General features: G+C 34.9%; 1 protein-coding gene across 6 annotated transcripts; it reads right to left on the minus strand.

Annotated features, from left to right (window-relative positions):
- Window positions 1–45: 45 nt before the first annotated feature.
- LOC127790159 (probable ADP-ribosylation factor GTPase-activating protein AGD14) lies at window positions 46–18,517 on the minus strand. Of its 6 annotated transcripts, none has more exons than XM_052319455.1 (14): window positions 18,085–18,516; window positions 17,515–17,576; window positions 16,267–16,354; window positions 16,134–16,195; window positions 15,954–16,047; window positions 15,292–15,735; window positions 9,473–10,159; window positions 9,145–9,297; window positions 8,845–8,970; window positions 8,657–8,767; window positions 8,489–8,575; window positions 5,677–5,806; window positions 5,547–5,592; window positions 46–545 (listed from the first exon to the last, which is right to left on the minus strand). In XM_052319455.1, exons 1-14 carry the CDS (start codon window positions 18,178–18,180, stop codon window positions 491–493), a joined length of 2,241 nt encoding a protein of 746 aa, XP_052175415.1. In that variant the 5' UTR covers window positions 18,181–18,516; the 3' UTR covers window positions 46–490. The 6 variants fall into 6 exon arrangements, 4 of the variants coding, with proteins under 4 accessions (XP_052175415.1, XP_052175414.1, XP_052175416.1 ...); XM_052319454.1 differs by having other exon boundaries at window positions 8,489–8,578; XM_052319456.1 differs by lacking the exon at window positions 9,145–9,297 and having other exon boundaries at window positions 8,489–8,578; window positions 18,085–18,517.
- Window positions 18,518–18,719: the final 202 nt, after the last annotated feature.

The raw sequence follows: 18,719 nt of genomic DNA on the forward strand, positions 1-18,719 counted from the left end.
TAAACAAACAAAAGGCTCAAACCAAACCAGAAGAAGGGATCCACAAACACAAACAGTAACAGTTTGCCATTTAATTAAACTCAACCATTCAAGCCCACATGGAGCAACTAACTACCAATACATTCAATTTGCTACGATTACACGGGTTGTGGCAAACTTATTCAAATTTTTAGGATCCCACACGGCACACCTAGTTTGTCAAGAAGGCACTGAAAGCTAACATGACAGAACATAAATTTTGGAAACTTGGGCACAATGATGCCCGGTTCAGACCTGACACCTAGAGGCAAGGAGCTATCAAGTGCACATCCTCGCAATGTGAAGATAAATATTTCATAGCATCAGTCTCTTCTGGCTAAAATAATACAGCAGATGAACTTGCCAAAGAATAAATCTGTGCCAATGAAATCCAAGAGACCGGAACAAAACCGGTAGAAGGCTTCGGCCTGCAACTGTGAGAAGGTAGGTAAGTAATCCCGCGTAGCGTCCCCTATGCAAAAGGGTTTCCTCCAACAGATGCAACAGAGCCTTGTGTTGGGACATTCCTGCAAGATTTGCAGGTTTCGGTTAATTTAGGAGTTCCGACAGTAGTACATGTAATTGTAGCATACAAGCAACAATAAGATCAGCTTATTCTGGAGCTGGAATGTCAATCATCTTATTTCGAGGTCTCAGATTTTAATACAATACTGACTGAAATATAATGATCGCCCCAACCCAAATTTGAGCTTGGCATCAATATTCATGAGCAAACAACCACTTGGTGCAGAGAACCAACCAATCTGACGTGCAATCTAACTTGCAAACGAAGGTTAAAGTAAAAGAAGTCATTGGTGAGTTTGACAAAATATCAATCCTAGACTAGATAAATTATTACAGCATTATGAACGAGTAACCTAGACCTATGGGTAATACTAGGATCAGAGATAACAGAATCTGCATTAAGACAATACATGTGTTGATAAAACAAAAAGTAATTTTCTTAGAAATTACGAGTCTTGGCAACTTTAAAGATAAAATGGGTAACCAGCACCAGCCCATGCCACTTGGGGAAAAAATTACCAAATGAGCTTCAGAAAGTTCATGGTGCCTGGAAGTTTTTTTGTTTAACATATTTCATGCAAATTGTCCCAAAAGGGAAAAAAAAATTCCTCAAGAGACACAAAGGTAGAGACTTCAGCTAGTTTAATACTTAAGATCCTTTTAGGAATTAATAAGCTTAACACATAAGCAAAAGAGGAAATAATGGTAACTTGGTCCCGGGGCTCTACCCTAAGACCTTCTTGACTCCCTCAACCTATTGGCCTAAGGGAGAGCTACAGAAAAATAAGGAAAAACGATAACACCTGCTAGCTTGTTTGCCAAACACAACACAGCCCATTTGGTATTCAGATTAGAAAATGACCCTATAAAATTAAAAACGAGATAAAATAGTGATGGGACTCAATAATGCAAACCCACATTTGGGAAATAAGGTATTACTGGAGGTTATATAACCATCCTATGTTTGGTACGTGAATGTGAATGAGGTATTACTTGACATTAAATGACAAATGACTAAAATACCCATTTACCCAAATATATTATATTTATAGAAAAATAAATTTCAAATTACATAAAACATATTTTTAATAACAAAAATATATTTTAAAAGAGATAGTATATTTTATATCAATTATATTTAGGTTATACATCGAAATTTAAAAAATAAAAAAAAGCAAAGTGGGGAAATCAGATCAGCTTTCACAGAAATGGGTTTTCAACAGAAATGGCAAATCCAATTTGGACCTCACTGGAGGCAGAGGAGGGAGGAGGAAGAGGAGGAGGGAGGAGAGGAAGAGATGGATGTGCGATCAGAGAGCAGAGGAAGAAGAAGAGATGGCGATGGTGGTGGCGGTCGCAGATCGAAGACCAGAGAGGAAGAAGAAGAATAAGAGATGGCTGTGGTGGCCTCAGATTGGAGAGTCGAAGAAGAAGAAGAAGGTGATGGTGGCAATTGGCGTTGGCAGTGGCAGTAGAGCGTAGCAGTCAAAGATCCTATAGCATGATGGTGAGAGCAGAGGAGGAAGAAGAAGAGAAGAAGGTGGTGGCAGCAATGGGCAGTGGCGGTGCCATGGTGGACAGTGGCAGTCAAAGATCTGATCGAGGGATGGGGAGAGAAATTGTTGCATCTGAATTGGTGGGGAGAGAGATGTTGGCAGTAAACTTTATTGTGAAGGATAAAATTGTCCAAATTTGTAAAATGTTTATCCCACTTTGGCGGGATAAATTAGTACTTGGAAGAGTTAATCCCACTCTTCTAGAAATACCAAACAGAGTAATACCATGTCAGACAATATTACCCGCTGCTAATCCACCTATCAGATGGACCGATAGAGATTACACTCTTGGATGAGAATTTTCAATTTTCCATTGATTGAAAATCTAGTAGTAAGTTTTTCACTTAAAACTTTCATTTTATATTCTCAAATTGTGTCCCCCCCCCCCCACCCCCCCCCCCCCAAAAAAAATGATAATAATAATTAAAAATTAAAAAGGAACAAACAAACAAATATGCGGAAAATTGACACAAACAAACAAACAAGCGTGGAACTCATCTTTAACAAAGCAGTATGGCACTTTGCCCACCTTCTCAAAATTAAATGATAAGAATATTCCAGCATCTTTTTCTTACAAAACCTGGCTTTTTCCATCCACTAACCCTCTTTAGCAATCCTTTTATCCTATTTGCCTTATTTTTACTGTACAAAATATTCTTCCCACTATCTGCCGACTAACAATCAGATCATGCATGGCTAAAAAAAAATGGATAGCCAGAGTGCATTTTACTTAGTCAACTGCTATTTTTTAAATGAAGAAGATACCATAGCACGAGAGATAAAAATCTACCTTCCTGCTAAAAATTTTGAAGATCTAATTCACCTAAATTACATAAAAATTTACTGAAGCTAATACTGTTCCAAAACCTTATGTCTCTAAGACGTAATCTACTTAAACAGCATGCATACCTTAACGGCTGTTTTGTTTTGGAAAATGATTTTCAATTTTCTATTTCTAATTTTCTATAAAATCTCTAGTCCTCATTTTTCATAGAAAATTTGAAAAACCCGTTCAAATGTTAGAAATACCAAAACTAATTTCCAATCTAGAAAATTAGAACATATGTTCAAAAAAAGGAAAGATGTTTTAATTTAATTTATATGACATGTTAGAGAGGAGATGGAGATGATTTGTGAAATTTTTTAGAAAACCACATTTTCCAAATCTCCAAATTAGTAAGGAAAACTTAAAAACTCATTTTAGGAGTTTTCCAAGTTTAGTTCAATTTTGGAAAACCATGTTTTCCAAGTCTCCAGTTTCTATTTGGAAAAAAAAAAAATTGTATTTGAACAAGTTCCCTAATTTCCAGTGGTGGATCCACCGTGGGGGCGGCTGCCCACCCCTACACCCAGACAAATTTTTTTTTAAATTTATTAAATTTATTGAGTTTACATTTTTGCCCCCCAACTAATCTTTTGGTTCAAAAAACTTTGAAGGCTTAGGTTATTATGGTAGTTTTACTTATAATTGTAATTCATCCTAAATATCCTCTCTCCCTCTTCTCATGTTCTCTAACCCTTCATTTTTATTTTTTTCGGTCTGCATTCTGCCTCCTCTTTATCTCTCAAATTTCTTTGGCATTTTCTTTTTATCTCTCAAATTTTGTTAACAAGTTAGATAGTATTGAAGATGGGTTTTCAATTTTCTTAGTTTCAATGAAGATTTTTTCTTTAACTACAGGTAAAATCCCCTTCTTAGTTCATTTATTTTTGACATTTTGATGGCTTTAATGTAGATTAAAAGTGATTTAGCTTATTTTCCTAATTTTGATTTGTTAATGAATGACGTGGATTGTGGATTAAAAGTGTTTTTGATTTCTACTTGTCTTGGTCTCATCGCTCATAGTTTGTCAGTAATCTCTATGTTTGGGCAGATGAAATTTAAATCATAAGTGTTTTTGAAGGATTACAGGGTCTTAGTGATCTTGTACAGAAGTTGGTAGTGACGAAGAAAAATAATGTGTATCCATTAATTTACATACTTGTGACACTAGCATTAATTTTTCCTGTTGCTACTACTACAATAGAAAGAGCATTTTCTGTCATGAAACTTGTCAAGACCCAACTACACAATCAAATTAGAGATTAATGGTTGAATGACAGTTTAGTTATATATATTGAAAATGATATATTTAATGAAATTGATAATGATGTCATTATACGACGTTATCAAAATATGAAAACAGGTCAAGAACAAATATAGTAATTTATCGATATATTTTTTAATATTATATTATTTTATTTTTTATTTTTTTTTGCTATTTAATTTTTGCCCACCTAGATAAAAAATTTCGACTCCGCCCCTGCTAATTTCCCCTTTTTTGTGTGGATTAATTGTGTGAAAAACTGGGGTTTTTTTCCACAACTAAACAGCCCCTACTTCCCAAATATAATATATTTCCGTGATTCTCAATAAATCAAAAGACTAGAACACAATATGAAGTCTATAGGGTTTGGACCAGGAAATGTGCTTCTCTACTAGTGAGATTTTTGCCAAAATCAATCCTGAACAGAATGATTTTCTCCCAAAAAAAGAGCATATAAAAAAACAAATCCAATGTCTTTTTGGAAATGTTGCTCCAAACCACAATTTCATGGTGAAGTCATTTATTCAAATCACAAGTTCATTCTATGTAAAAGTAATTTTTTGTCTGAATTGATAGACTTTTAAGCTGCTGTTAAGTGCAGTGTCATTGACAAATTGACGAAGACTTCAAGCTTATCCATGTTGTTCAACCCCCGAAACATATGCATACTGTAATGAATTTTAGCACATAAGAAACTCAAGGTTCATAATGAAACATGACTCTACAACCATAAGTTACCAAAAACACTGGACATTGGAATTTTAATTTGTAGAGACTGGTCCGGGAAAATGACTATACAGGACCAATTCTAGGGAAAAACTCCAGCTATGCAGTATATCTCCCTGTCATTCTCCACTCTTTTCATATTCAATGACCAAGAAAAGAGAAGTGATATAGCACCCTTTTTCAATTTGAAGGTAGTTTGCTAGGCAACAACTATTTCAATGGTGATGAAAATGTTAATCAATCGATTAGCAAAAAGAAAAAGAAGCAATCATGTTGGCTGCAGGTTTGTTGTAGAAAACAGAAATTCGGCCAGACATTTAAAAATCAATTTGATAAGCTTTATTAATAATAAAATCCACAAAAGAAAATCACCAACTGCATCCGATAGACATCTAACACCAACTCATAGGTCTTTAGGGAAATTAAAAACACCAGAGCACATGAAGAAGCTAACCCCACCTAGTGGGTTTAAGACTTCATATTTTGTTATCAGTGAACATGAAGACAACTTGGACTATAATTAAAGACTTTTCCTTTCTTTTCTTTTATTTTATTGGGCATTGTCATGGAGGGGGGTTAACAATAGCATGTAATCTAGAACGTCAACACTAATGAACACGAATTAACAACTTACGGTATTTGAGTGCTTGCCACTTGCCCTCCCATGAATTCTAAGCCACCTACAGAATCATACAGAAGTCAGTCTTGTGCAAAGAGTGGGTAATTGGAGAATAATTTTCCTAGGGTAGTTAACTAGGCCTTACCCTGCTGTGCAGCTGGAACATAGGGTGCAACTGGATTTTGAGCATACCACGGCTGAGATACATCATGAAGGAACGAATCCGGAATATGGCCAGTTGGTAGGGCAGCTTGCAGAGAGCTCATGTCCAAGAACTAAAAGAAAATGCCATGAAGTTATATTAATATTTTCACTTTATGAACTTATACCACTGAATAGGAAAATGACCAAGAAATGGTGAAATGACATAGTTGATACTATTATTATCATTATTATTTATAAGACAAATGCACATGTTTATTTAGAAAACCCAGAAGAACCCTGCTTGTCTTTTTTTGTTTATACAACTCAATTCCAGTTCAGTTGCATAATATGAGACTTGCTAGGAGCCCTAAAACTTTACAAGCATTCCATGTTCTCTAGATAACCTCTCTTCTTCTTTGTGTTCTTGTTAGAACTACAAATTTTATTGTGAAAATAAGAGGGTTCTAGCACAAATGATGTAAATGATAAGAGACAACACTGCAGGCACATGGTACATCAAGAGACAACAAACATATATAGTGTGACTAATGTGGCTTAACTCATTATGGTATTTCAATACGAACATCAGGGCCAACCAGAATACCATCTGCATTGGCCATATGCATGAGTAGTAGCTAACACTCATACAGCAAGCAATTCTCTTTTTTTACCCTTTTATTATTGTTATTTGTTTTATAACAACCAACCCAGGCAAGGCAAGATTAGAACCACCCAGTTCACCGGGGCTGATCAGTAGAGGTACCCAATCGTAATTATGTAAACTCCGATCGCCTTCGCTCAGCTAACTTCCAGTTCATCAGATCCGATCGGTGGATATTTCTGACCTTAATTGAGCTATTGCTCGGAATTTGCTGCTTGCTAGAAGTACTCAAATCCAAATGGTCGGGGATCGCCTAGCTTAGATACCAATTGTCAGATCTCCGGATCTGTAGAGGGTATTTGAGATGAATTAGTGGGAATTGGGAGGGAGAGAGATTGAGAGAAAGAGAAAACAGTAAGAGGAGGAGGGAGAAGAGAAGGTTCGGGAGAGGAAGTTAGAGGGAAAAGATTCAAATCGTATCAATCATGAATCCGCATCCTCTAGCTATGGCTTATTTATAGCCTTGCAACCTGAATCATGCACCCATGTGCGGTACAACCGGTAAGCATAACCGCCTCTATAGCTAAGGACAAATATCTATAAAAAGAAGGAAAAGAAAATTACAATTACTGCCCTTGGAACATGACATCCATATCCTCTGTAAGGCTACTATATTCTATATCATGCTTAAGGGTTCACCACCAAGTTTTCTTTGGTCTTTCTTTTCCCCTTTGGCTACATATTTCCTCCATTTAATCAATTCACCTCCCAAGTGTTTAGTTGGCCTTCTTCTCACAAGTTTAAACTATCTTAATCATGACTCCATCATCTTATCTTCAATTAGTGTCACTTCAACCTTATTAAATATGATCTTCTTTCTTATTTTGTCTCTTCTTGTATGGTCACACATTCCACTATAATATTCTCACATCAGCTACACTTATTTTGTACATGTTAGCACTTTACAACCAAACATCTTGAGCCATGTCACAAATATGATCTTATAGTCTTGTACGATAAAACTTCCTTTTTAGCTTCAAAGAAATCTTATGATCACATAAAATGTTAGACGCACTTCACTATAACCACCCCATCTTAATTCTAAGTAACATCCTCCACAATCTCCCTTCTTTTGGGACAATTGATCCACATACTCAATTTCAACCTACTTGGTTTAAAACCTTTAGATTCTAGGGCATTTCTCCATAATTCAAGTTTATCATTCATGCCTTCTTTTGCCTTATCTATTAGGACAATATCATTTGCAAATAACATACACTGAGGCACTTCTTAGATTTGTTTTGTGAGGTCATCCATAACAGAAGCAAAGAGATAAGGGCTTAGTGTTAGCCATTGCTATAATTCAATTGTAATTGAGAAAGCCTCAATATATCCTCCATAAGTCTTGATACACGTTTCTACATGATGATACATGTCCTTATTAACTTGTATTTAAGCAATTACAATACTAATTTGAACCATTCACAAAGATCTGTAGAAATAGCAGTTCACCTTGAACTGGTCAATCTTGCAAGCATGTGAGAACATGATTTGGTCCATGGCCAGCTCACCCACTAGGCTTTCAAATAAGGGGTAGGTGAAGCCATTTGTGGCCATGATCATAGACATAATTGTACGCCTCTAAAAAGCAATATCACAACTGGAGAAGAGAATGTATTTGCAAGCATGGAAGACTTCCACAAAAAGTGCTTATCACATCTATATCATCCAAATTAACATAAGAAACTAGTAATCTGTAGAAACAGGGCATATGCTTAAAATTTGGGATGTTTTGCTATATAGGAGAGACAGCTCCAAGAAAAAGCTCTCTCTCGCAAACATTGCACACTCCTTAGCACACTGTTTTATAAACTTTGAAACAGAAACCTAGGGCATGAAAAGAAAGATAGCGAGAGAAGAAGAAAAAGATCTCGCTCAATTTTACTGAAAAGAAAATGTAATCAAAAGTTACAAGAGGGAGCAGGTGTAGCTGAGTTTTATACTCAGCTAGCCTTAATAACAGATTGCTGTTGCAATCTATAACAACCAAACCACCTAAGCAACAGCCTAACTAACAAACCATTGCATATAACAATACAACAACAATATATAAACATTACAATTATCAAAATCATAACATAAGAAATCTCAAGCATTATGTTCTTCCACAAACTTAAACAACATATACCAAACATTAGGCAATGGAACATACCATACTGCTGGATCCAATATCAGAATCATATGGAAGATCAAATGGGTTGGTAGATTTGCTGTTAGATGCTTTTAATTGTGCTCCTACCTGCTTGAAAAGTAAAGAAAATGTCTATTGGAAAAGAGAACTAAAATCAACCAAAAATAAAACCAAGGAGAAAATACAAACTGCAGAAGGAATTGCAGATGGATCGTATGATGATCCATTCAAATATAATGGTATAACAGGAGCAGGAGGGCCAGTATCCACAGCATCTCTTAATACCCCATCATTAAAGTCCTGCACAGCTAAAAATCCAAGAATGAGTGAAAGAAAAAGCAGAACATTCTTCAAGATTGCCAGACCAATCCACTCACTTTTGATAATCTTACTGTAAAATACTGATTTACAGTAGTAGGAGGTGCACCAGTAACTTCTTTGCCACTTTGTTGAATGTTCCCAGTAGCTACATTTAGAGTGTCATCTTCAAATGCATTCCATGACTGCTCCAAATAAATTCAAGATTTTTATTTTAACCACTTGATCTTAATTTTTAACTACTTAATGTATACCAGGTATGTGATGAACCACCATGCACCAGGTGAAGTATATCCTTGTAGATCTCAATACCTGAGAAGTCTCAAGACAGAGAGCATTTAGATTGTCAGACTACTTACATGAGCACTAGCTGTGTTATGGATGAATTGAGCATTGTCTGGACTTTCATGCCTATTTACAGTTGTAGAAGGTGCACCAGTAACTTCTTTGCTACTTTGTTGAATGTTCCCAAGAGGTACATTTAGAGTGTCATCTTCAAATGCATTCCATGACTGCTCCAAAAAAATTCAAGACTTTTATATCAAAACAATTTGACCTTAGTTTTTAACTATTTAATGTATGCTAGGCATGTGATGAACCACCATGCACTGGGTGAAATATATCCTTGTAGTTATCAATACCCTGAGAAGCCTCAAGACAGAACATTTAGATTGTCAGATTACTTACATGAGCACTACTTGTGTTATGTATGACTTGAGGATTGTCCAGACCGTCATGCCATGGACTAGGCATTGACAAACATCCATGGGCATCAATATCACCAGAAGCTGGCCACTGTCCACTTGTAGTTGGGCATAAAAGTGGGTCAAACTTACCCAGGGAACTTCCATTACTAGAAGAGATTATTGCAGGAGAAGAATCATCAATGCCTGACATAGGTGCTACATGCTGAGGCAGATCAAATGTTGCCCATCCATCATTGTTCGGAGTGACATCTACGGGTTTTGGATCTAAGATTGTAGCTAGCTGCTGCTGAGGCATCTCTGAGAATAAGTCTAAAGAAGATGTAACTGCTTGGAATGATTGATGCAAAGCTGGAACTGAAGAAATCGAAGATGGCTGAAATAAATCTACAACAGGAGCTGGTGATGTATCCGGTAAATGAAATAAATCAGTGTCTGAAGCTGCAGAACGGACATCTTTCGGTGCATATGGTGCATTGAACAGGTCTAAGCCACCAAAACTCCCAGATTCTGACAGCTGGGGTACAAAAGAAACAACGTGCTGTCTGTCCTCGTTTGTCTCGGCAGATGGTTCAGGTCCTAAGGCATCCACTAAACTAACTGAATTAGCTGACTTGAAAGACATTGAATTACTGTCAAATGATCCAAAGCTGCCTGCTGATGCAGTTCTCTGCATAGGAGGATAAGTACATTTAGAAAATAAAAAAGTTTAAACATCATCAACAAAATAAAGAAACAGTGACTATAACATAAACCAATAGCCATACAGATTACGGATGCACCACAAGCTAACAAATAAACAAATGCAATATAGCATTAACAAATTCTGCTGAATCTTCATTTTACTAGCAGGATTATGATTGTGCTTGTTATTTCCACTGCAGAATCAAGTCATGTTAATATACAGATGCACACATGTAAGTTGCAAAATGTGCAGAAAACAACCAACTCTATTATCGGCCAACATTCACTAGCTGAGAAGATACTAAAAAGATGCCAACCAATCACTCAATAGTTCTGTTGAATCCACAGATAAAATCTCTCATTTAGACATGGATAAATTATCTTGTTTAATCTTTTCAAAGAGACAAAAGAATCAGCACCGATAAACAAGGTCATATACTTCCTTTGCACATTTGAAATGAGTATCAGCTTGCTGAAATCTCCGGCAACAAGACTGTCAAAACATGAATCTATATGTTTTAAAGGCAATACATACATACATGTATATACATATATCAGTATTTTAATAGTATCTCTCCTACCCTCTGCACACAGACACAAAAGTCACCTTCTAATGTATCAGGAAATTCACAATAGAGAAAGTCTTCAATGTCAAGCATAGCTAAAAGAAAGACGTCAGAGGGAGCCCAGAGATCTTATCAAAGTCCCTCTCATAACATCGACTACAACTGCTAACTTCAGTCTCACTCTATACAAGCTCATCATATGCCAAAGCAGTTTGACATCCAGAACTTGCATAACTTTCAACGACTACAACAAAGCATTTGATATGCCTTTGTAGCATTTTATATATGACAGGAAGAGGAACTATGCTCAAACATATTATTGCACACTTTCTAGAAACCTCTAGATTGCATTTCAAAAAGAAATGTGTTGGACGAGGAAGAGAAATTCAAATTTGAAGATTGTTAACCAATGGATAGGCCTTTGTAGCATTTTATATATGACAGGAAGAGGAACTATGCTCAAACATATTATTGCACGACACTTTCTAGAAACCTCTAGATTGCATTTCAAAAAGAAATGTGTTGGACGAGGAAGAAAAATTCAAATTTGAAGATTGTTAACCAATGGATAAGGCCTTTAGTCTTGTAGTTTAAATATTGTAAACTTGTATTTTAAAGTTTAAATTAGTCTCTTAGACTAATTTAAAAAAAAAAAATGAATTTTTCTTCCTCGTCCAAAAAAATGGAACCACAACATATAAAGAAGAAAGGATGCTGTGATTTTCTTTATCAAACATATGTCAATACATGCCACTTTATGTTTTCAACTAGGAATGCTTCACACTCATAAGATCTGATAAAAATTGCAAACTCAATAAAATAACATGGATCTAAATACAATAAACAATGTAGGGTTGCTAAAAATAGAGTTCCAAATCTTTACTTCCATAAGAATCCTCCCTCCCATTGTGTGAAAGAGTTTTCTCACATGAATTGTTTTGGGATAGTTTCTGCTCCCTGTCATCGGGACGGATGTTTTGTAGTATGTTTATATTTGTGGAAATATAGTTCAATAAAATATATGGGTTTAAACTTCCAGGTTACCAATCAAAACATCATCAAAATTATGAAAAGAGAGCCATTTTTCAATGTAAGAGGAATACAAGATGAAGGATAAAAACTCCTAGTCCGATATTTACTGCAATCCGGAAACCTGGAGCAAAGAAGTCCCATTCTACAATGTACTGGAGAAATCTTAAGAGAAACCAACAAGATGAAAACCCATATGCTAGCAGCTCATTTATCTAGGTAAAAAGTGATGTTGCACCTTTTTGTATATTAGTTTTGATGATGAAAAACATCTATTGGTTTAATCCCTAAGTCATGAGTCAAGGTTATGGTTTTCAACATATATCAATTTCAATATCAAGTATTATTTTGTTCAAATGAAAACCAAATTAATTTCATTCTTATACATATGGAAATTTGCAAAAACAAGTATTATGATTTAAAATAATCTCCTAAAGTGATTTTCAAAATTAGCCTTGAAATCATTGGTCAACATAAAGCTAAAATTGTTCCAAGGCAAAAGACCAACTAGGACATGTTTTTGAAAATGTTTTCTTTTTGGAAAACTATCTCTCGGTATTTCGATAGCTAATATCCATTGATGTTAAAATGATTTTTAATGAATTTTTCAAAAAACAGAAAGTATGTATTTTGGAGGTGTTAATATTGCTAAATCTTGAGTTTGTACTAAAACTAAAATTCTATTTTCTTATTGTTATGGATTTTGATTTTTTGGATATTTTTATTGAATCCAAATAAGAGATACTTTCTTATTTACATTTATGTATTAAAGTAAATGAAAGGTAAAATATAAATAAGTTGTGATGTATACATACTATGGATTGTGCTTTCAAGTAAATCTTTCTGAAAATCTGTCATCTTTCTGTGCATGTTTCGAAACCCCTTTGAAAAGGTTTTCAATGTTTTCAAGTGTATATGCTATTTCGAAACATCCTTGTAATACACATGTTTTGAAATCAATTTTTAAAGTATCATTTGTTTAATGCATTCTCCATGCTCTGAAAATTCAAATTCAAATTTGAAGTGGAGAACATTTTTAATCATAGTGGGCATAAGACATTGTCTCCCACTCAATATTGTCTCTGAGTGCAAGTACAACTAGAAATAATATATGTTTTGAAACATGAGGAGTATGTTTCGAAACCTTAGTGTAAATTTGTGATGTTTTGAAACCTATATGCTATGTTTCGAAACCTTCTTTTATGTCTTGTCTCTAACGGCTATAAACGGCCAGATTTATATCTCTTGATATAAATAGCAAGTGTTTGAAGACAAGAACAAGCAACAATAAGAGAGCACACACTAGAGACACATACACAAGCACAAGTGGTGATCAAAATTTTTTATTGAGCTCTCAAAGAAGATCTATCTACATCTTGATCTTGTGCATTGCAAGTGTGAAAGGAGAAGCAAGTGCAGACAACAAGTCTCATCTCTTCAACTCTCCTCACCTCAAGCTTAGAGGTTTGTGCAGCCATTGGTAAGGCATTTCATTGCTATAAATTTCATTGGGCTATAAAGATAAATTTTATTTATCTTGTTAATGTTGTAAGATTTGAGTTTAGCCTAAAACTCATTGTGGTAAAAGATTTGAGCTGAGCCTAAAACTCATTGTGTCAAAGGTTTGAGTTGAGCCTAAAACTCACTTAGTGTAAAGTTTGAATTAAGCCTGTAAAAACTTATTGTACAAGATTTTGGGATGAACCGTGGTAAAACCCTTGTTATGGTTGATCACTAGTAAAAGTGATTGGGATTGAAAAATCCTTCAAGTGGGTAAGTTTAAAGATAGTGGATTAGGCGGGGTGCCGAACCACTATATATCTTGTGTGCAATTAATCTTTTGCTTTTGCTTATCCATTATTGCTTGAGATTTCAAAAGAATTGTTTTCAAAGACTAAAACATATTTTCCTTGAGCATAAGCCTATACTCATTTCATATAAACATAAGTACTTATCTTTAATCTCAAACACCTTTGGTATACTCTTACTTATATAAATCATCTTTGCCAAAGATCATTATTTTGAAATACAAGCTAAAAGATTTCAAATCAAGCAAAACATAAAAGTATATTTTGAAATACACATTCTATATTTTGAAACAAGCTATAATAGTAAAGTATATTTCGAAACATATATAATAAGTTTCGAAACTTAAAAAACAGAAAGGTTTATTTCGAAACATAAACCCTATATTTCGAAATATAGTGTTCTGCCATTGACCATTGTTTTAATTAAAGAAAATTTTATACAAATCCCAATTCACCCCCCCCCCCCTCTTGGGATATATTTTCCATCATTAGGACCAACAAAAAGTTCCACTAAAAAAAATACAATACAAAATTTGCAGCCTAGTAATCAAATATATATTTGCCAAATAATACATAACCAATCAAAATGACTGAGAGAGTATGTGACAAAAAAGGAAATGAGCACTTTGCTCAGAATTGATAAGAGTTGTTTTTCAATCAAAGCCAATACATTGAATAGAAACGAAGATATTCCCACTCTACCAAATCTGCTCTAGTTACATCTTGATTGTAATTTTGACTGTCATTTGCTTGAAGTAAACTTAGAGTCTCACACATAATGTTCAGTGATCAGGAAAGAATTAGTCAACTATGCAATGGATTCCTGTGATTATGACTAAATGGTTCAAGATGCACTTAACAGAGAAAAGAGAAGATTATAAAAATAACGCTATCCATTATAGTATTATTCAATGTTATTAAAGGCCCAAGGTGCATAAGGGTGTTGGAGCCAGAGGCGCAAGATGAGGCGCATGCTAACTAAAAAAAAGAAAAGAAAAATATATGTCCTAGTTGAAGAATAAGATATAAAATAAGTCATAACTCATAATAATATATTCACAAGCATGTTATCAAGAAAATTAAAAAATTCAACATGTATTAACTAAGAAAAATATTAAAACAAGTTACATACCTGTAAATTTCAACAAAGCAAATCCTATCATATTTCAACAACCGGCATATAAGCATCACAAAAGTTAAAAAATCTATAAAAAAAGTCTTTAAGTCAACTTAAATTAAATCTTAAACAATTTCTAGGTCTTAAATCCTAATTAAGATTAACTAATTATGAATTTTAAATAATCTAAAAATCATCCTCATCATCAAGATCAATCATTTCCATATTTTTATCATTAAGAGCATCAATCTCTTTGGTTTGAGAATCTCTTTTGATTTATTGTTTATTTAGTATTTAGTTATAATTGGAATTGGAATCTAAAAAGTTTCCTTATCTATTAGGATTCCATTAAAAATTACAGCAATAAACACTTAAAAAGTTAGAATAGTCAAAATATTTTTAAAAAAACAGCCAGGAGCGCCTAAGACCAAGGTTGCTCCTGAAGGCCTGGGCACACCTTGCTTGCCTGCGCCCACCTAGGACCATTCCAGGTGCAACAAGTGCGCCTAGGCGCACGCCTTTAATAACACTGGTATTATTTACTTGAAATATCACTCAAATTTCAATAAACATAATGAAGATGAAAGAATAACAAGACCTGTGGACGGGGTAGCTTTTCTGCATCCGTTTTGGCATTTGACAAAGAGAATGTCCTCATTGTTTGGTGTCGTATGTGTTGATTTGATATATCCCTTGAAGTTTTATAGGTAGGACTGCTAAACTCAATCTCTCTTTCAAAATCTGGTGACTGGGTAGCAGACCTGAATGGATCCCCAGCACTAGACACAGAATAGTCTGAAGCCCTGGGGTTTGATCCCTCATTTGAAAACCTATCATCATTCATTTGGTCAGTAAAACGACTAGGACTGAAGAACCCAGAGATTCTCCCCTCATAAAGGCATCGATCAGAACCAGGCTTCCTAGTAAGCACAGGAGCTTGTTTTCCATAACGCCGTTCTTCATATTGATAGTCATATGGCGGACTTTGAGAATAAGAGTGATATGAGCTGGCCCGCCTTGTCTCTTCATGGTGTCTAAGATTCTGTCATTTTGTTAGAATACCAGACAACAGGTTAGCCCAGAACTATTAATCCACAAGGACAATCAGAAAAAAGGTTATTGTAATGTTTTTTTTTTAAAAAAGAAAGAAATTGTATTCACACTATCTTATATATGCCTAACTTCTTCTTCCACAACATTCTTTTTCTTTTCATTATTCATCATTTTGTGAGTGATATTTGTTTAAAAGATTTCCTGTACATCATCACGTGGTGGCTTGTCGGAGTTTTTTCCCCCAGCATATCTTCTCTCGACATAGACATTCTTTATGAACTCCCGAACTTTATCAGCATTGCTGCAAGACAAAAAATAACCTTAAATTCACATTCTTGTAGCAATAATTTCTTAGCACCAGAGCAACAAACTAAGCATTTTTGGCACCTGCTATCAGGAAGTCTCTGCCTTTGTGGGTCCCAATCATTCAAAAACATCTCCCTAGCACGCTGAAGAATATGTCTTGTCAGTAAAAAACTAACCTCTGCTACCAGAGATAGAAATTTCAGCAATACTATACCTGGTTTCCGCCTTTTTGAAGAGCCTCAACTTCTTGGGAAGTAAACTTAGCCATGGAAACAGACTTCACTCGGTGAGTGAATTCACGACTGTAACACAAATGATGTGAATACTTATTAACTACAGTTTCAAACAAAGAAAACATGCACACATGGCTGAATTTAATCCAGATCAAGCAATACAGAATTTTTATCCCTAATGGAAAGATATGATGTCATGAGCACCAAGAATACTAAGCATGATGCCCTAGGAAATCAAGTATACACCAACAGTTAGATTTACGGTGGTATAGAGCTAAGAAATAAATAAATAAATAAGTTAGTAGTTTTTAGGCTTGTTGATGCAGATGCTACTTTACGAGTCCCCACAGAATGGGTTGCTGAAATTGTGAACAGCTACTAAGTTTTGAGCTTATGTGTGAAATCGAAGACCAACAGATAGGACCAGGAATTGAGTTGATTGGAGCTTCACTTAGGTCTTTTTTGCCAAGGAAGAAAATAGCCAATCCTCACAAGGTTTTGGGAACACTAATATAATCTCCTAAAAAATTTCACCTATATTTTAAGATGTTGGCCTTGGAATTTACTGACCCAGCACAAGAGCTAATATGAGAAAATTTTCATTTCAAGTCTCCAAAAAATTCTTCCACTTGAATGGATATGAGTTATAAAGACAGGCAACCTCCAACATGTTCAAATAAAAATGAACATGACCTTTTTGTTTATATCTGTAAACTAACTTCCAAACAGCAATAAAATTTCTGATTCCGAGAATCCAAACTGATATACCTAGATTGATATGGCAGTCAACATTCCATTGTTCAATGTATACCTGCTTTCCAAGTTTCAATTCTTGGTAAAAATGAGTTTGCTAGTAAAAACAATCACAACCATCAAATAAAGGGCATGTACAGCTACACATAAAAGAAATAGTTGCTGTTTATACTAATTTGTTAGAAGTAATTACAAGACATCCGAAATCTTCAAAACATCTAAATCTAATTTATCGATTCAATGTCTTTCTTTCCAATTTTACCAATGCATACCCACAGTTACTGCCAAAGCTCAGCAGCATATCTGATCTTAATAAAGAAAAAAGAAAAACGCATGACAATCTATTCAATAAATAGAACAGCACCAACAACATAAAACAATTCAGTGATAAAACACAAGCAATTCTTTTCCAAACATAACCATCCCAAATACAGATAATTAGATCAATGAAGAATTAAACGGACTGAAAAACTCACTGTATCCCACTGCATGTCGTACAAACGAAAGTCCAAAAGTTCGTACAAACATACTGAGGTCCCTGCACGAGTAATAATATCATAATTATTAACGCATGAGATGAATTATCCCACAAGGAAAAAGGTAGAAAATTCGGCAGAACAAGAAAAATTTGAAGTCACAACCTTCAAGCTTCAAACAAACACATGAAAATGATTACTGTTTCGCACAGAAGTAAAATGAAAAAATTGGGAAGTGAATCGTACTTGGGCCTTAAATTGAACCCTAGCAGAAAAATAAACAAACAAAGAATAACCATCCACAGAAAAGCCATATAGCCAGGACTGATCCAGTTGAGTGGAGGTTAAGCTAGTCTCAAGATTCAGCAACCATTCATTTCTTAAAACAAAGTTATTGGATTTAATTTAGCTGTAGTTAAGTGGAATTACTCAAGAGTGACGTTGGAATACCGAATCCTTCACAAAAATTTTCCAAGTAGCCAAACAAAACAGAGACAAAACAAGAACCCACGCAAATTTTCACCCAAAACGAAGAACCCCAAATGGAAATCGACGTAAGATAAAACTTACCAAGCTGTTGCAGTTGATGCATCGGCGATTGGGTGGAAGCTTCAACAGACCCCTTATTATCTTCTCGTTCCTCTCCTCTTCCTTCCTGCTACTCATAATTTTCTCTTAACTATTTTCTCGACTCGAAAAACCCAAATGAAAACCCCAAAGCCCGAACAAGATGGAACCCTTTTTCCCCTACGAAGCGCCTCCTCACCTCGGAGCCGAGAAAAATTGGAAGATTTTCCAGAAAAATCAGAGAAGCACGAACAAATTCGGGATCTACAGAACCATTACTCACGGATGATTTGAATGGGGGGTTTTAGGTTTTTCAAATATGAGGGGAAGTGTTGGCAACTTTCAAAACCAGCTGTCTCTCTCTGTCTCTCTCTCTCTCCCTCTTCCTCGTATTTGCGTCTATGCTCTTCCTCAATGCAATGATTGCTAAATTTTGTATTGCACTCTGTAATGCTTCTTTGTTAGTCTTATAAATATATTATTATTATTATTAATATATATGAATAATGCATATCTCTTTTCATTTGTCATGTTAAAATATATATATTTTGACTCGGGTCGGTAAAAAAATGCAAAAATAGAGAGAAAGGGTTACATAGGTACGGGTAAAATAATTATTTGAATTAATTTTTTTAATA

The sequence above is a fragment of the Diospyros lotus genome, chromosome 14 (assembly GCF_014633365.1).
Source record: "Diospyros lotus cultivar Yz01 chromosome 14, ASM1463336v1, whole genome shotgun sequence".
NCBI classification, from domain to species: Eukaryota; Viridiplantae; Streptophyta; class Magnoliopsida; order Ericales; family Ebenaceae; genus Diospyros; species Diospyros lotus.